The sequence below is a fragment of the Bubalus bubalis genome, chromosome 18 (genome assembly GCF_019923935.1).
Source record: "Bubalus bubalis isolate 160015118507 breed Murrah chromosome 18, NDDB_SH_1, whole genome shotgun sequence".
In the NCBI taxonomy this organism is placed as follows: Eukaryota; Metazoa; Chordata; class Mammalia; order Artiodactyla; family Bovidae; genus Bubalus; species Bubalus bubalis.
In genome coordinates this window covers 62659238-62679124 of record NC_059174.1, presented here as the reverse complement: position 1 = coordinate 62679124, position 19887 = coordinate 62659238, and the positions used below count along the sequence as shown (strand labels likewise).

The 19887-nt window shown below is 47.5% G+C and overlaps 1 protein-coding gene across 1 annotated transcript; it reads left to right on the top strand.

Annotated features, from left to right (window-relative positions):
* Positions 1-381: 381 nt before the first annotated feature.
* Positions 382-16125, top strand: LOC102401649 (homeobox protein prophet of Pit-1-like). Its single transcript, XM_045163235.1, has 4 exons — positions 382-423; positions 5069-5213; positions 14433-14575; positions 15013-16125. The coding sequence occupies exons 1-4, from the start codon at positions 382-384 to the stop codon at positions 15532-15534; spliced, it is 852 nt and encodes a 283-aa protein (XP_045019170.1). The 3' UTR covers positions 15535-16125.
* Positions 16126-19887: the final 3762 nt, after the last annotated feature.

Below are 19887 nucleotides of genomic sequence, written 5' to 3'. Positions count from 1 at the left end.
CCTTTAAAGATTGCATAATAATAATAAAATATGTAAGAATAAATCTGACAAAAGAGGTGAAAGACTACATTGAGAACTATAAAACATTAATAAAGGAAATTGAAGATGATTCAAAGAAATGGAAAGATATCCCTTACTCTTGAATTGGAAGAATTAATGTAGTTAAAACAGCCATATAACCCCAAGTAATCTAGAGATATAATGCAATCTCTATCCAGTTACCCATGGCATTTTAAAAAACAGAACTAGAACAAATAATGATAAAACTTATATGGAACAACAAAAGACTCAAAATTGCCAAAGCAATGCTGAGGAAAAAGCAGGAGGCATAACTCTCCTGGACTTGATACAATACTACAAGGCTACACTAATCAAAACAGCATGGTATTGGCACAAAAACAGACGTGTCGCTGGGACAAAACAGTGAGTCTAGAAATAAAGCCACACACCTGTGGTCAAAAAAATCTTCAACAAAGGAGGCAAGGATATACAATAGAGACAAAACAATATTTTCAGTAAGTGGTGCTGGGAAAAATGGACATTTCCCATCTCATCTCAGTGGTCTTTGAGGAGACCCTCTGGTGTCACGGCTTCTTCCTGAAGCCTCTCTGCAGCCATGAGGCAGCTTGTAGACCACCTTGGAGCCCTCTCCCAAGCTTTGGACCAAATGGAAACAATAAAGCTTTTTACAGCAAAAAAAAAAAAAAAAGAAAGAAAGAAAGAAAGAAAGAAAATTAAACAATTAGAATCAAATTAGGGCTGCTCCTGGGCCCTGCCCTGCATCTCAGCCCTCTGTCACTCTTTTGGTTTGGATTTGGCGCGAGGTGTAGGCAGAGTGTGTGGGATGTGGTGAGACTCATATAAGTTCTGGAAAGTTCCAGAGCCTGCTGTCTGCTGGGCACCATCCTGCAGGGAGGGTGGAGTCTGGCCCTGGGTGGGGCTGGGGCTGTTTTTCTTCCTGTGAGGCCACCGATGAGGAACTTGTAACACAGAGGCTGAACCTTGTCACACACCCCATGTGTCTGTCTGTCCTTCTAGGTCTGTGGGCTTTTTAAGTCATCTAAAGACTGAGGCAAATCATTCAATATCACAGTAATTCAAGTATATGCCCTGACCAGGAATGCTGAAGAAGCTGAAGTTGAATGGTTCTATGAAGACCTACAAGAACTTTTAAAACTAACACCCCCCAAAAGATGTCCCTTTCATTATAGGGGACTGGAATGCAAAAGTAGGAAGTCAAGAAACACATGGAGTAACAGGCAAATTTTGCCCTGGAGTACAGAACGAAGCAGGGCAAAGGCTAATAGAGTTTTGCCAAGAGAATGCACTGGTCTTAGCAAACACCCTCTTCAACAACACAAGAGAAGACTCTACACATGGACATCACCAAATGGCCAACACCAAAATCAGATTGATTATATATTCTTTGCAGCCAAAGATGGAGAAGCTCTATACAGTCAGCAAAAATAAGACCAAGAGCTGACTGTGGCTCAGATCATGAATTCCTTATTGCCAAATTCAGACTTAAAAAGAAGAAAGTAGGGAAAACCACCAGAGCATTCAGGCATGATATAAATCAAATCCCTTACAATTATACAGTGGAAGTGACAAATAGATTCAAGGGATTAGATCTGATAGAGTGCCTGAAAAACTATGGACAGAGGTTCGTGACGTTGTACAGGAGACAGGGATCAAGACCATCCCCAAGAAAAAGAAATACAAAAAATCAAAATGGCTGTCTGGGGAGGCCTTACAAATAGCTGTGAAAAGAAGAGAAGTGAAAAGCAAAGGAGAAAAGGAAAGATATATCCATTTGAATACAGAGTTCCAAAGAATAGCAAGGAGAGATAAGAAAGCCTTCCTCAGTGATCAGTGAAAAGAAATAGAGGAAAATAATAGAATGGGAAAGACTAGAGATCTCTTCAAGAAAATTAGAGATACCAAGGGAATATTTCATGCAAAGATGGGCTCAATAAAGGACAGAAATGGTATGGACCTAACAGAAGCAAAAGATCTTAAGATGAGGTGGCAAGAATACACAGAAGAACTGTACAAAAAAGATCTTCACGACCCAGATAATCACAATGGTGTGATCACTCACCTAGAGCCAGACATCATGGAATGTGAAGTCAAGTGGACCTTAGAAAGCATCACTATGAACAAAGCTAGTGGAAGTGATGGAATTCCAGTTGAGCTATTTCTAATCCTGAAAGATGATGTTGTGAAAGTACTGCACTCAATATGCCAGCAAATTTGGAAAACACAGCAGTGGCCACAGGACTGGAATAGGTCAGTTTTCATTCCAATCCCAAAGAAAGGCAATGCCAAAGAATGCTCAAACTACCACACAATTGCACTCATCTCACACGCTAGTAAAGTAATGCTCAAAATTCTCCAAGCCAGGCTTCAGCAATACATGAACCATGAACTTCCAGAAGTTCAAGCTTGTTTTAGAAAAGGCAGAGGGAACAGAGATCAAATTGGCAAGATCTGCTGGATCATTGAAAAAGCAAGAGAGTTCCAGAAAAACATCTATTTTTGCTTTATTGACTATGCCAAAGTCTTTGACTGTGTGGATCACAATAAACTGTGGAAAATTCTGAAAGAGATGGGCATACCAGACCACCTGACCTGCCTCTTGAGAAACCTATATGCAGGTCATGAAGCAACAGTTAGAACTGGACATGGAACGACAGACTGGTTCCAAATAGGAAAAGGAGTATGTCAAGGCTGTATACTGTCACCCTGCTTATTTAACTTCTATGCTGGGCTGGAGGAAGCAAAAGCTAGAACAAGATTGCTGGGAGAAATATCAATAACCTCGGATATGCAGATAACACCACTCTTATGGCAGAAATTGAAGAAGAACTAAAGAGCCTCTTGATGGAAGTGGAAGAGAGTGAAAAAGTTGGCTTAAAGCTCAACATTCAGAAAACTAAGATCATGGCATCTGGTCCCATCACTTCATGGCAAATAGATGGGGAGACAGTGGAAACAGTGGCTGACTTTATTTTTCTGGGCTCCAAAATAACTGCAGATGGTGACTTCAGCCATGAAATTAAAAGATGCTTACTCTTTGGAAGGAAAGTTATGACCAACCTAGAGAGCATATTCAAAAGCAGAGACATTACTTTGTCAACAAAGGTCTGTTTGGTCAAGGCTATGGTTTTTCCAGTAGTCATGTATGGATGTGAGAATTGGACTATAAAGAAAGCTGAGCACAGAAGAATTGATGCTTTTGAACTGTGGTGTTGGAGAAGACTCTTGAGAATCCCTTGGACTGCAAGGAGATCCAACCAGCCCATCCTAAAGGAGATCAGTCCTGGGTGTTCATTGGAAGGACTGATGCTGAGGCTGAAACTCCAATACTTTGGCCACCTGATGTGAAGAGCTGACTTATTGGAAAAGACCCTGATGTTGTGAAAGCCTGAGGGCAGGAGGAGAAGGGGTAAACAGAGGATGAGGTGGTTGGATGGCATCACCGACTCAATGGACATGAGTTTGGTTAAAGTCTGACAGTTGGTGATGGACAGGGAGGGCTGGTGTGCTTCAGTTCATGGGGTTGCAAAGAGTTGGACATGACTGAGCAACTGAAACTGAACTGTACGGAAAGAGTGGGGACCATGAGAGGCAGTGCCACAACACAGACCCTCACTGTCCTCAAGCCTGGGTCCTGAGAGACCCCAGGACACAGAAGTCTTAAAGGGGAAAGACGTTCCAGGGGAAGGGGGATGCACTCAACCGCATATCTGACCGCAGTATGCAGGGGCCCACACCAGAGCTGGAGCACCTACAGTGTGTGGTGGAGGATGGGTGCTAGCAGGAAACTCTCTTCCAGGGCTGTGTTGGGAGCAGTGGGACCAGGTACAACCAGGTGAGTCCCCACCAGACCTCCTGCTTCCACCCAACCAGCCCTCTGGTTACTCGGCCCCCACAGGACTCCAGTAACAAGGCCAGCTTCTCCATCAGGCCAGGAGCTCGAGCACTAGTGGGCAGTGTCAGTGTGCATGTCAGAGTAGGAATGGCTGGTCAGAGAGGAGCAACCCCCTGCCCCTGGTGCTGACAGGTAAGATGGAGGGTGGGGTCCCTCCCACTGTGGGAGCCTCCTCATGGGCAGAGGAGCAGAGTGTGGGCTCAGGTGGACCCCTCTTCTCCCAACCCACACCCAGGGTCAGTGGGCTGGAGGTCCCCCTTTGACACAGCCCCTCCCCCCAGGAGTGTACAGGGTGCCCTCTCTCTCCCCCAAGCCTGGCTTGCTCATGCTCCCTGGAGACAATATGACCCTCTGGTGTTGCTCAGAGGCCGGCTTTGGCAGATTTGCTCTGACCAAGGACGAAGGGCTCAGCCCTCCCCTCCATCTAGAAGGTCAGAAGAGCCTGACTTCCCCCTGGGCCATGTGAACAGCACCCACGGAAAGTATTAAGTAAAAGTGTTAGTCACACAGCCATATTGGACTCTTTGTGACCCCATGGACTGTAGTTGACCAGGCTCTGCTGTCCATGGACTTGTCCAGGCAAGAATACTGGAGTGGGTTGCCATTTCCTTCTCCAGCACCCACGGGGGCTGGTACAGATGCTACAGTGGACACAACCTCTCCTATGGGTGGTCGGCCCCCAGCGCCCCCCTGGGCATCCTGATCACAGGTGAGGTACCCCTGTCCTGGCCCAGGTCCCGACTGTCTGCTCAGGGCACTGGACCCAGGGTCAGCCCTGGTGGTGACGGGTCCAGGGAGAGCGTCCTGGAGCAGAGGCTCAGGTGGGGCAGGGGTCTAGGGAGGGAACATGAAAACAGGAGTGAGAGGCACAAAGATTAAGGAGACCCACACAGACAGACCTAGAGGAGCTGGAAGGGCCCTCAGCTCAGGGTCTGGGGTATGGGGAGGGGCTCTCTACACATCACCTCTGTCTTCCCCCAAGAATGCACAGGAAGCCCTCCCTTTCCACCCGCCCAGGGGCCTCAGTGCCCCAGGGAGAGGATGTGACCCTGCAGTAGCTCTGAGGTCTGGTCAGACACCTTCCATCTGTCCAAAGAGGGGCCGCTCTCTCCTCCCCAGCACCTTCGTCTGCAGAACCTGGCTCCACCCGTTCAGGCCAACTTCACCCTGAGTGCTGTGACCTCAGCCCACAGTGGGACCTACAGGTGCTACAACTCACACAACAGTGCTCCACACCTGCTGTTGCTCCCCAGCGACCCCCTGGAGCTCCAGGCCTCAGGTGAGGAGACCCCTGCCCATACCCACTGAGGAGTCAGACCCACAGGTCAGCCCTGCCCCTGGGGAGCTCTGGGATGCTTGCAAAGAAGGGAGACATGGGGATATCAGCCACAGGTGACCCCACCTCACAGAGGGATGGATAATACAAGGGGATCCCTCTGCGTCTACTCCACATACTCCCTCCCCAGGGTCCAGGCAGTGCTAGGTGTGCAGAGAGGGGACTGAAGAGGGGAACGCTCTGGGCTTTGAGGGAAGACGTGGAGCTAAAAGCAGCATGAAGACCCAGACACACCCCCACACCCTCCTTCTGTCCTTGTTCCAGGGAGCAGCTGGGGCCTGCAAACCCCACCCACATGTGCGAGCTCCACATCTGCTGAGTAACTGAGTCCTCCTAGCCTAGAGGAGATGGAGTTTTCCTGGCCCTGAGCGACCTCCTGCTCCCCCTTCCCCACTAAACCTTTACAGGTTGCTTCCCACAGGGTCTAGGGTGTGGGGATGAAGGGAGGGGGCTTCAGGTCCCAAGTATAACTGAGCTCACTGGTCCCTACTGGCTGCTCAGAGTGAGAAGAATTGCGTGAAGGGGAAGCCACCCAGCTGGGCAGGGAGAGAAGAGGCGGTGGCCTCCTTGCCTCCGTCCGTGGTGCTGATTCCTGGAGCCTGAGAGTCAAGGGCACCAAGGGAACCAGCCCCACAGTGTGCAGGGCAGAGTGAAGGTGGCCTCTTCACCTCTGTCTGTGGTGCTGATTTCCAGGAGCCTGAGAGTCAATGGCACCAAGGGAATCTCCTTCACTGGCTAAGCTAAAGCCTTTGACTGTGTGGCTCACAACAAACTGTGGAAAATTCTTAAAGAGAGGGCAATATCTGACTACCTTATCTGCCTCCTGAGAAACCTGTATGCAGCTCAAGAAGCAACAGTTACAACCAGACATGGAACAATGGATTGGTTCCTGATTTGGAAAGGAGGACATCAAGGCTGTATATTGTCACCCTGCTTATTTAACTTCTATGCAGAGTATGTTATGTGAAATGCTGGGCTGGATGAAGCATAAGCTGGAATCAAGACTGCTGGGAGAAATATCAATAATCTCAGATATGCAGATGGCACCACCCTAATGGCAGAAAGCAAAGAGGAACTAAAGAGCCTCAGTGACAAATTTCATTTTCTTGGGCTCCAAAATCACTGTGGGTGGTGACTGCAGCCATGAAATTAAAAGATGTCTGCTCCTTGGAAGAAAAACTACGACAAACATAGAGTGTATTAGAAGGCAGGGACATCACTTTGGTGACAAAGGTCCTTGTCACAGCTATGGTTTTTCCAGCAGTCGTGTGTTGGTGTGAGAGTTGGACATAAAGAAGGCTGAGCACTAAAGAATTGATGCTTTTGAACTGTGGTGCTGGAGAAGACTCTTGAGAGTCCCTTGGACAAGAAGATCAAACCAGTCAATCTTAAAGGAAATCAACCCTGAATATTGATTGGAAAGACTGATGCTGAAGCTCCAACACTTTGACCACGTGATATGAAGAGCTGACTCATTGAAAAACACTCTGATGCTGGAAAAGATTGAGGGTAAGAGGAGAAGGGTGTGACTGAGGATGAGAGAGTTGGGTGGTATCACTGACTCAATGGACATGAGTTTGGCAAATTGGCAAATATGGAATCTGCAACACACACACACACACACACACACACACAAAATGGGGGATGGACTGTATTTCAAGAATGAAGATGGAGGTAGAGAACAGTGTCTGGAGACACAAAGTGGAAGCCCAATGATGGAAAGACAGGCCAGAGGTTCCAGAAAGCAGAGATCCAATTCTCTGTTCCCATCTTATCTCCTTCTCCCCAGTGTTGTCTTCAAAATCCAGCTTTCTCTTTTTCATCCCTTATGCGGAGTGATGCCTCTCATTGAGGAGAGAACAGGGAGTCTCCCTGTCCATGAACATCCTTGAGGCTGGAGGCAGAGATGGAACAACCAGTCTGGGCTTGCCAGGGAGAGGGCTGCAGAAGGAGTCAAGGAACAGATGGATGGAGAGACAGCCATTGTTTCTCATTCTGATTGAATCAAAATGAATAAACTAATTTTTTCCTCTTAGCACATAGTTCTACCAACTCTCTTCCCAGCTCCTTCTCTTTTGCCCAAGCAGATTCTGGGCCACAGGCAACCTCTCTATCCATCTGAATCTAGGAATTGGACAGCAGCCTGGGAAGTCCAAGGAGGAGTTCTCAGGAACTCTTGCTCTCTCCCTACATCCCTCTCCAGTTGTCCCTGGGTGGGCTCTGCCCTCTGGATTTCCATCCGGCCCTGGGATGAATCAGGTCAGAAGAACAGAGGACAGGGCACCCACATGATCCAACAGGATCCAGAACCAGGCATTTTTCTTGTTTTCCTGCTTTCAAATTAAAAAAAATAATAATAACTAAGCAATAAGAAAGAGAGAAGATGAACATTTAACATTCCCCATGCCTGTGTGCTCAGTCTCTCTGTCATGTCTAATGCTTTGCAGCCCTGTGGACTGCAGCACACCAGGCTCCTCTGTCCATGGGATTTCCCAGGCAAGAATACTGGAGTGGGCTGCCACTTCCTCCTCCAGGGGATCTTCCCCAACCCAGGGATGGAACCCACATCTCCTGCATCTCCACACTGGCAGGTGGATTCTTTACCACTAAACCACCAGGGAAGCCCAAAATCTGCCATGGTCCCTGGGTAATTCATTTTTGCCCCATGTTTTGTTGTTAATTTAAATATATTATAGATGTATGCTATAGATCTTTTGCTTGTTGAATGTATACATCCTCAGAAATGAACAATGTGTCTGACTTTGTTCATTTTTTGACATTACTTCCATGTAATGTCATGGACAGAGGTTCGTGTCACTGTACAGGAGACAGGAATCAAGACCATCCCCAAGAAAAAGAAATACAAAAAATCAAAATGGCTGTTGGAGGAGGCCTTACAAAGGGCTGTGAAAAGAAAAGAAGCAAGAAGCAAAGGAGAAAAGGAAAGATATAAGCATCTGAATGCAGAGTTCCAAAGAATAGCAAGGAGAGATAAGAAAGCCTTCCTCAGCGATCAATGCAAAGAAATAGAGGAAAACAATAGAATGGGAAAGACTAGAGATCTCTTCAAGAAAATTAGAGATACCAAGGGAATATTTCATGCAAAGATGGGTTCAATAAAGGACAGAAATGGCATGGACCTAACAGAAGCAGAAGATATTAAGAAGAGGTGGCAAGAATACACAGAAGAACTGTACAAGAGAGATCTTCACGATCCAGATAACCACAATGGTGTGATCACTACCTAGAGCCAGACATCCTGGAATGTGAAGTCAAATGGGCCTTAGGAAGCATCACTAAGAACAAAGCTAGTGGAGGTGATGGAATTCCAGTTGAGCTATTTCAAATCCTGAAAGATGATGCTGTCAAAGTGCTGCACTCAATATGCCAGCAAAATTGGAAAACTCAGCAGTGGCCACAGGACTTGAAAAGATCAGTTTTCATTCCAATCTCAAACAAAAGCAATGCCAAAGAATACTCAAACTACCGCACAATTGCACTCATCTCACACGCTAGTAAAGTAATGCTCAAAATTCTCCAAGCCAGGCGTCAGCAATACGTGAACCATGAACTTCTAGAAGTTCAAGCTGGTTTTAGAAAAGGCAGAGGGAACAGAGATCAAATTGGCAAGATCCGCTGGATCATGGAAAAAGCAAGAGAGTTCCAGAAAAACATCTATTTTTGCTTTATTGACTATGCCAAAGCCTTTGACTGTGTGGATCACAATAAACTGTGGAAAATTCTGAAAGAGATGGGCATACCAGACCACCTGACCTGCCTCTTGAGAAACCTATATGCAGGTCATGAAGCAACAATTAGAACTGGATATGGAACAACAGACTGGTTCCAAATGGGAAAAGGAGTACATCAAGGCTGTATATTGTCACCCTGCTTATTTAACTTTTATGCCATGTACATCATGGGAAACACTGGGCTGGAGGAAGCAAAAGCTGGAATCAAGATTGCTGGGAGAAATATCAATAACTTCAGATATGCAGATAACACTACCCTTATGGCAGAAAGTGAAGAGGAACTAAAAAGCCTCTTGATGAAAGTGAAAGTGGAGAGTGAAAAAGTTGGCTTAAAGCTCAACATTCAGAAAATGAAGATCATGGCATCTGGTCCCATCACTTCATGGGAAATAGATGGGGAAACAGTGGAAACAGTGGCTGACTTTATTTTTCTGGGTTCCCAAATCACTGCAGATGGTGACTGCAGCCATGAAATTAAAAGACGTTTACTCCTTGGAAGGAAAGTTATGACCAACCTAGATAGCATATTCAAAAGCAGAGACATTACTTTGTCAACAAACGTCCATCTAGTCAAGGCTATGGTTTTTCCAGTAGTCATGTATGGATGTGAGAGTTGGACTATAAAGAAAGCTGAGCACAGAAGAATTGATGCTTTTGAACTGTGGTGTTGGAGAAGACTCTTGAGAATCCCTTGGACTGCAAGGAGATCCAACCAGCCCATCCTAAAGGAGATCAGCCCTGAATATTCATTGGAAGGACTGATGTTGAAGCAGAAACTCAATAGTTTGGCCACCTGATGCGAAGAATTAAATAATTGGAAAAGACCCTGATGCTGGGAAAGATTGAAGGAAGGAGGAGAAGGGGATAACAGAGGATGAGATGGTTGAATGGCATCACCGACTCGATGGACATGAGTTTGAGTAATCTCCAGGAATTGGTGATGGACAGGGAGGGCTGGTGTGCTGCAGTCCATGGGGTTGCAAAGAGTTGGACACTACTGAGCGACTGAACTGAACCATGTCAGAAACTGTACCTTCATTCAATCATGCAACACTTCATTAGTCATAAACCTCAAGTTTTCTAGACTGGATTTGGGAGCAAAAATAAAAAGTCTAACAAGATGTGTTCCAGACATATCTATTTCAGCAGAAAGAAGACACATCAGGTAAACAGAGCAAAAACTACACTGAAAATCATCAATTGCTATTCAAAGTTCTACCCCTCCTTCCCTTTAACTGTTAATTAGCATTTCTGAAGTTGTTATGAATTGTTTAATCATTTTCTTATTCCGGACATGAATTAATCCAATCAACTCAGCTGACTGATAGTTCAAGCAAATATATTCATGCTTGTTCACAGTAGTCAAGAATTCTCCCAGAAGAAATCTCTTAGGATAAAAACTACTGAGCCAGTGGGTACTGCACTCATTTGATCCTTATCAAATATTACCAATTCTGTCTTCAACACCTCCAAAAATTGTTTACCAGCATATGTCCCATCAGCAGGGAGAGAAAGCCAAATTCCTCCTCCTGTGTCCCAGCTGTCTTGATCAATCCAGTGGGCAATGAAATTAGCATTACATTCATTTGTATATTTTTATTGGTATGTATTCACATAACACAAAATTCACCCCTTTAAAGAGGATATCCCCAACCTCCAGGATCTAATGCCTGATGTGGAGCTGATGTAATAATGATAGAAATAAAGTGCACAATAAATGTAACGCAGTTGAATCATCTGCAAACCAGCCTTCCATCCCTAGTCTGGGGAAGAACTGTCTTCCACAAATCTGGTCCCTGGTGCCAAAAACGTTGGGTACCACTGCTTTAAAGTATATAATTTAGGGACTTCTTTGGTGGCCCAGTGGTTAAAAATTTGCCTGCCATGCAGGGGACACGGGTTCAATCCCTGGTCCAGGAAGATTTCAAACGCCTCGCTCAGGACAACTAGGCCTGTGCACCACAACGACTGAGCCCACACTTTAGAGCCCGGAGCTGAAACTACTGAAGCCCACATGCTCAAGAGCCTGTGCTCTGCAACAAGAGAAGTCACCACAGTGAGAAAGGACATGCAAGGAAGAGTAGCCCCCGCTGGCAGTAACTAGAGAAAGCCTATGCATAACATTGATGACCCAGCACAGTTAAAACTAACTAAATAAAACTTTTTAAAGTATACAATTTTATGGTTTTCACTTTACTCACAGAGTTGTGTATCCCTCACCATGATTCATTTTAGAACTTTTCATCACCTTAAATAGAAACCCCACACCCACCACTGGGGAACCCCAATTGCCCCCCAGCATCCCCAATTCCTGAAAACGGCCAGTCTGTCTTCTCCCTGGGGTTTTCTGCTCTGGAATGCAGGAGACAAGAGTTCTATCCCTGGGTTGGGAAGATCGCCTGGAGAAGGAAACGGCAACCCACTGCAGCATTCTTGCCTGGAGAATCCCATGGACAGAGAAGCCAGGCAGGCTCGCAAGTCCATGGGGTCACAAGAGTTGGACACGACTTAACGACTAAGCCACCACCTATGATTGGAATCATACAATTCGTGACCTGTGGGGTCTGGCTTCTTTCACTTAGTGTGATGCTCTCACGGATCTTCCATGTTGTAGTCTCTATCAGTACTTTATTCCTTCTTATGATTAAACAGTATTCCATTGTGTGAGTGTATGATGTTTTGCTTATCCCTTCATCAATGCGTGGTCATTTCCATTTAGCTTCTACTTTTGGCTCTTGTGAGTAATGCAGCCATCAACGTTTCCAACTTTAAATTATATACTTCTGGTATTTTCCTGATGATCCAGTGGTCAAGAATCTGCCTTGCAATGCACGGGATGTGGGTTCGATCCCTGGTCAGGGAAGTAAGAGCCCACACGCCTCAGGGTGACTAAGTCTGAGTGCCACAACTACTGAAGCCTGTGCAACACAATTAGAGAGACTCTGCACATTGTGACCAAAGATCCCGCATGAGCAAAGACCATCTTGCATGCTGCAACTAAGACCCAGCATAGCCAAGTAAATAAATATTATAAATAAATTATATCATTTCATAAGGGACTATCAGTGAGTTTCTCCATCTATTCATGCTTTTCTTGGCTGGATAAATGCTGCATCGCAGAACCTTTGAGGGCAAGGACCTCACTTTCCTGCTCTCCACTGGCATATTTATGAGGATTAAAATATATTAGATGAGAAAGAGCTAGCTGGTGGACTATGAAACTTCCCTACATCCAACCCAAAGTAGCCACCAAAACAATGAGCAAGACCTATAATAATGACATCTACCTTCAGTGGCTCAGTCGTGTCTGACTCTTTGTGACTCTATGGGACTGTATCCTGTCAGGTTCCTCTGTCCATAGAATTTTCCAGGCAAGAATCCTGGAGTGGGTTGCCATGCTCTCCTCCAGGGGATCTTCCTGACCCAGGGATCAAACCCACGTCTCTTGCATCTCCTGCACTGGCAGGCAGGTTCTTTACTGCTGCACCATCTAGGAAGCCTGAAGATGTCTATATGTTTTACTTAATTTTGAATTTGATCCTCCATGTATTTCCAGCACTCTGGACTGTAAGCTTTGTCAGCCATGCTCTCCTCTGACCCCTGACCCCATAAGGGTCTGGCCACAAGAGAATGGGAGCACCTACTCAGCTGTCTGGCCAGAACAGAGGCACCCCCAGCATCTTCCTGATAACCTCTGGCTAAGGGTATTGGCAGGTATTGGGCTTTCCTGCTGGCTCAATGGTAAAGAATCTTCATGCCAATGTAGGAGACCTGGGTTCAGTCCTTGGGTTGGAAAGATTCCCTGGTGAAGGAAATGGCAGGCCACTCCAGTATTCTTGCCTGGGAAATTCCATGAACAGAGGAGCCTTGGTGGACTACAGTGCATGGGGTCACAAAGAATTGGACACAACTTAGAGACTAAACAACATATCATCAAGATATCATCAAGTCCATCCCAAACACCAACCCACACTACCAAAGCATGAGAAAGCCAGATACCCACATCTTCCCCTACCAATCCCAGGCAAGGACCCTCTTCTCAATCTTTGCCAATCTAATCAACAAAGTACACTTAATTTCCTTTAAGAAATCATCAGAAGATGGCCTCTGGTCACATCTTATACACCAAGGAAATTATTGGATTCTCCCCTGTTGACAATACTGCCATCAACTGTCCTGGTGACCAGTGTGTTTCCAGGTGCCCAAGAAGCAGAAAAGATGTCCAGTTATGGTAGAATGTTGGCAAAAAGGAAGCCAGGTAAATGTCCACTTATAGTGAAATGCAACCCCGAGTGACAGTTCACAGTGACATAAATAACAAGATCTCTTTGCTGTTTCATGTTGTATTGATCACCTATTTAATTTCATCCCACTGCTGATAATCAAAGTCCCTGGGGATGGGCATCCTAAGTTGTGCTTTCCTCTGACCAGGAGCAAGAGTGTCCAGGAATTCCCAGGAGACCCTGGCACAAGCCATGAGTTCAACCTGATGTTTAGGCCCAGGTCTATGGACTCTGTGGAGTCCAGGAGGGGCTGGACTCCAGGGACCTAAGCTCCTGAGCCAGATGTGGAAACCCAGCTCATTCACTTACACGGGAAAGGGGGCAGGACCCCAGAGGTTTCCTGGAAGCCCCCAGGACAGGACTCAGTGAACAGTGATTGCTCAGCAATGAAAGGATTAATCGATAATTGCATCTCCTGCGAGGGGGTGGGGCAAAAGAGGGTGGATCCTGTAGGGTGTGTCAAGGTGGGCACAGTATATAAAGCTGGGGTCTAGGGCCCTGGCCTCAGACCTTCCTGCAGAGCCCCAAAGGTGGAGAGCAGAGCAGCAGTGAGGAACCAAGAACCTCAGTCTACCATGGGTAAGTATGGGCCAGCGCGAAAGGCCTGGGCTAGAGGCTGGGGGTCGTGGCCGAGGCTGGAGGCCTCCTGGGTACCCAGAGGAAGGCCCAGCTGTCCGAGAGGGCTTCCTGTGGTGGGGAGGATGCTGCAGAGTCTGGGGGGTGGAATTACGTTATCTGGACGAGATGAACAGAGAGCCAGCCCACCGCGGTCCCCTGCAAACATCAGGGTCGCTTCAGCCCTTGGATAGTGGGGGGACCTGGCGCCCAGGAGAGCCCGTCCTGCCTGCCTTCGCAGGCTGGAGGCTCTGGGGCTGAGATCAGGCCCATCACAAGGATGTGGACACTGAGGCCCAGAGATGTGTGGGGGCTGGGGTGGGAGGAGAGCCAGGCTGGCACCAGGGGCAGCCGGGCCGGATGCCACACGCTTAACCTTGCACCGGCCTCTGCCGGCAAGCGTGAGCCCCCTCGTCCGCTCACCAGGGCCTGAGCCAGGCCGGGGGAGGCGGGCTGGGGACCATCTGGAGGTGGGCTTCATCTGACCCTCCTTCTCCCGCAATGGCTCTCAGGACCTGCAGGGAGGCAGCGCACGGTGTTCAACAAAGAACAGTTACGCGAACTTGAGGAACACTTTGTAAACAACCAGTACCCGAGCTACCGGGCTCGCGAGGACCTGGCGGCCAGGCTCAACCTGGAGGAGTACAAAGTGCAGGTCAGATCCCACCCCCACCCACTGTACCCACAGCTATACCAGGGCCAGCTCCCACCTTGGCACTTACCACGCACCGCATCTGGGGGCCAGCTTTCCGCCCCTCCGACGTCCAAGGGGCCCGAGCGCGGCCCTGGGTCACTCAGGAAGCAAGGGCTCTCCTGGGGTCCGGGTCTCAGGGCCTCTGGGAACCCAGGGAGCCCCTCTGGCAGACCCCCTTCCTGGCGCTCGAGCTCCTGAATGACCAAGGCTGGCCACTCCCGCCCTCTTCCAGTCTCCTCTGCGGCCTCTTGAAAACTCCAGGAGCCTCTAATTGGGCCTGGGGGGACCGAGGCCGGCTTCCGCTCCAACGGAGGGCAGCCTCGCACCCACCCCCGGAGGCCTCAAATGCGCACTGCCCCTCCTTTGACGCCTCCTCCCCGGCCCCACTGTCTCCCCAGGTGTGGTTCAAGAACCGCCGGGCCAAAAACGCTCGGCTGAAGCGATTGACCCAGGGGCCTGGCCAGGGTTCCCGCAGCGCTTCCACCGACGGAGGAGTCCCCGACGCCCCCGCTCCCAGGACTGCCTCTATCCCTGCCGCCGCGGCTGAAGTCTCTGCGCCCCCAGAGGGCCCGGGGTTCCGCAGCCCCGCCAGCATGCTCAGTGCACCAGCGCCCGGCGGCGTCCCTAGCCAAGGCCAGGCCAGCTGCGCCCTGGCACAGGGCGCCCAGGATGACTTCCCTATGGCAGCTCCAGCCTCGACCCCAGGTCCAACTTCAGCCCCGACTCCAGACTGGGTTCAGGACCCCTGCGCCGCCTCGGACTCCTGGCCAGACTCTGTTGTCATCTTTGATTTCACAGACCTCTTCCCGCTCCAAGAACCCTCCCACGAACCTCCCTCCGTCTTGTTCTCGGAGTACCAAAAGGGAGATGACTCTGCGGATGAGAACGACTCCGGCCCCCAGCAGTTTCTGAGTTTATAGAGTCGTCTGTCCGAGCAAAGTCCTGAAGACCTTGGCCTGCGCTGGCGTGCAGAAACCCTGGCAGCTTGGCCAATCACCAAGTAACGGCTAGTCACTGTCGGGAGAGACGCACCTCCGTGTATCCAGCCTGCGGAGGGGGTCATTTGTGTTCACCGAGAAGCGGCCCTCGGGGGTCGCGCTGCTCTGAGTGTCCCCGCCACTATATTTAGGGCGCACGAGGGCAGTTCAGCTGGTTCCTAAGCCAGCCATGGAATTGCTGCTCCCGGTGTGTGCTTGGCTTTGGTGGGTGCCACCCGCAGGAACTTCCCAGGGGACACTTGACCAGCCTCGATCACCCAGAGCTCCTGCTGATCCCCAGGGACATTTAGGATGTGAGCCTTTGTGATGTTTGCCCATCTGCTGTCTGGCGACTTCTCTGATTTTTCATATTGATCCCCTGATGAGAGAGAAACTGAGCCCTACTCGTGTTTATTAGGCGTTAGGAATACTTGCAGAGTGCCCTTTTTTATTTTTTGAAATTTTTTGTTAATTTTTCTTAATTTGTTTGAATTTATCGTTTTATCCCCTTTGATAATTAAAGTGTTGCAAACATTTCTTTTCCCACTCATGATTTTTGGAAGTAGAATTTCCTGATTTTCCTGTCTATTTCAGTGCTTCTCCTTATCTGTTGTGGTCAACCAGTGTTTTCCTTTTTTTTTTTTTTTTTGGTCTCCATCAGTGGCACACTGATACGCTGTAAAACAAAATGAATTTATTAATAAAGACTTAAAATAAACTTTAGAAGCCTCATTCTCAAGTTGACATAAAAATTCAGAAAACCTGACACTCAATGTCAACTTGCCTTATCACAGACTGAAAATAGTCTGTTGGGGGTATCAGTTCTGGGCCCTTGGTCTACTACTTTCAATCCACCTCAAAGATTGTTTAAAGAAATCTTTCATTATCATAAGAAAGATATTGGTCATAAATGTATTCTCTAAAATCTTACCAGTATCATCTTCCATGTTTAGGTCTTAGTGAAAGTGTTAGTTGCTCAGTCAGGTCCAGTGCTTTGCGACCCCATGGACTATAGCCCTCCAGGCTCTGTTTTGGGAGCCAAGAGAGAGGAAATGTCTTTGGAAATGGGATTTCCTAGGCAAGAATACTTGAATGGGTAGCCCTTCCCTTCTCCAGGGGATCTTCCTGACCCAGGGATTGAACCTGGGTCTCATGCACTGTGGGCAGGTTATCATCTGAGCCACTTTGGGTCTTAAGACTTCTATAATTGATTGTGTGTGTGTGGTGTGAGGCAAGGATTCCTTTCTCATTTATCCTCATGAATTTACTGCTGTCAGTGTATGGAGAGACTGGTTAACTTGTCATAAATCAAAAATCCATTCATGCATGGGCTCAGTATCTACAAAGTCTACATTTGGGATTGACGGTCTGGTATCCTTGCACCAATTATATGCTCCTTTGTCTCCAGTTTCTCTGCTGTCTCCTGTGACAGTCTTGGCTCCAGGGTCTCCCCACAGCTGGTTCTATGACCCTGCCCTGGTCCCATTTAGCAAATGCTCCAATCCTCTTAAGCCAGGGAAGCCTCAGCTGAGCAGAGAGAGCGTTAGATCAGATTGGAGGGAGGGAAGGGAGACACATGACAGGTCAAAGACCTGGCAAGGGTGGACAGACATGAGAGTGTGGACAGTCCTGGGGGCTACCAGGATATAACAGCAGCTGCTCCTGCTTGTCTAACAGAACCTGTTGGGAAAAATATACAAGCACACCTAGGAGACAGGAGCAGAGAAAGGAAACCAAGAAGGAGAAGCACTGGGACTTCCCTGGTGATCCAGTGGCTAAGAATCTGCTTTCCAATGCACAGGCCTCAGGTTCAATCCCTGATCAGGGAACAAAGATCTCACATGCTGCATAGCATGAAGCCCATGCACGCATCAGCCAGAGACAGCCTGTATATGGCAAGGAAGACCCAATGCAGCCAAAATAAATAAGATAAAAAAATACATTACCATATGTAAAATAGATGGGTTTCCCTGATAGCTCAGTTGATAAAGAATCCACCTACAACACAGGTGATGCTGGTTTGGTTCCTGGGTCAGGAAGATCCCCTGAAGAAGGGACAGGCTACGCCACTCTAGTATTCTTGGGCTTCCCTTGTGGCTCAGCTGTTAAAGAATCTGCTGGCAATGTGGGATACCTGGGTTTGATCCTTGGGTTGGGAAGATCCCCTGGAAAAGGGACAGGCTAACCACTCCAGTATTCTGGCCTGGAGAATTCCATGAACTGTATAGTCCATGGGGTCACAAAGAGTCAGACACGAGTGAGTGACTTTCATTTCACTATGCAAAATAGACAGTCAGTGTGAGTTTATTGTATGACACAGGGCACCCAAAGCTGGTGCTCTGTGACAACCTGGAGGGATGGGGTGGGGAGGGAGGTGGGAGGAGGGTTCAGGAGGGAGGGGACACAGGTATGCCTATGGCCAATTCATATTGATGTATGGCAAAAACAATCACAATATTGTAAAGTAATTATCCTCCAATTAAAATAAATAAATATTTTTTTAAAGTACATGAACGTTTATAGCAGCATTAGTCATAATAGCCAAAAGACGGAAACATCTAGGTGTCCACCAACTGAAGAAAGAATAAACAAAATGTGGTACATTTCTACAACAGAATATTATTCCACCATAAAAAGGAATGAAGCACTGACTCATGCTACAACATGATGAACCTTGAAAACAAACATGCCAAGTGAAAGAAACCAGACACAAGAGAGCACACAGTATATGATTCCATTTCTATGAAATATGCAGAATAGGCAAGTCTGTAGAGACACAAAGTGGATTTATGGCTGCCCGTGGCCGCGGGGGTTGGGGGGAGGGACAATTGGGACTGACTGCTTCACAGGTTCGCAATTTCTTTAGGAAGTGATGAAATGTTCTAGAACTAAGTGGTTATAGTTGTATAACACTGTGTTGCTGTGCTAAGTCACTTCAGTCGTGTTCAACTCTTTGTGACCCCATGGACTGTAGCCCACCAGGTTCCTCTGTCCATGGAATTCTCCAGGCAAGAATACTGGAGTGGGTTGCCATGCCCTCCTCCAGGGGATCTTCCTGACCCAGGAATTGAACCTGCACCTCTTATGTCTCCAGCATCAGCAGGCAGGTTCTTTACCACTAGCATCACCTGGGAAACTCTATATAACTCTATATAAAGTGTACAGTTTAAGATGGTTCAAATGGTAAATTTTATGTTTTGTGTATCTTACCTTGATTTTGAAAAATGGCATGAGAACAGACACTAAAGTTGGGTGTGCTGACAGGGTGGCTTTCTCCTATTTCTTGTTTTGTACAAAGATGTGATGTCTGGAACTGCAATAGCCATCTTGCCACCATAAGGCAAAAAAAAAAAAAAAAAAAAAAAAAGAACAAGCAGATTCAACAAGCTAACGAAAGCAGAGAATGAAAAGAACAGAAAAATTCTAAGACCCTGATTACACTGTTGAGCTGACTGCCAACCACAAGACTCCTTAACAATAAATGTCCTTGAAGCTAAAAAAATAAAAAAAAAAAAGATGGGAGGAACTGCCTGTCACGATGTACCACAAAGTGAAGTTGCTAAGGGACTGGCTGAAAGGAGAGGAGGACTCAGTCTTTTCCCTGGATGGAAAGAAATGAGGAAAGTCAGACAGCAATAAAAAGCAGTTCTCTACAGCCTTATGGTTGCCAAGGTGGGGGCTGGGGGAGGGACGGACTAGGAGTTTGGGGTTAGTGGATGCAAGGTATTATATATACAGGATGGATAAACAACAAGGTCCCACAGTATAGCACAGGGAACTATTTTCTTTGACAAGTATCGTATCACCAAGCCCAAGATGGTGATTCACTTGTCTATGGTAAATCTTAGAGATGGGAAGCGATTCTCTGAGTACACACTGGGTTCCCACATTGATTCCTGGTGATCCCAGGGGATCGGGGAAGATGCAGTTCTCACAGTCGGCCATAGGGTGTCGCTGTTAGAAAGAATTCACTGTCAGTGCGCCTCTTGCTGAATTCTGCTGCTGCTAAGTCGCTTCAGTCGTGTCCGACTCTGTGAGACCCCATAGACGGCAGCCCACCAGGCTCCGCCGTCCCTGGGATTCTACTTTTTTTTGCTGAATTCTACTTTTTTTGAAAGCATGACTTGTCTTGTTTAGTTGCTCAGTCTTGTCCGACTCTTTGCGACCCCATGAACTGTAGCCCCCCAGGCTCCTCTGTCCATGGGATTCTCCAGGCAAGGAAACTGGAGTGGGTTGCCATTGCCTTCTCTTAGCTAAGCCAAATTAGGATCACGGAACTTTCTCTTTCTCCCCCAT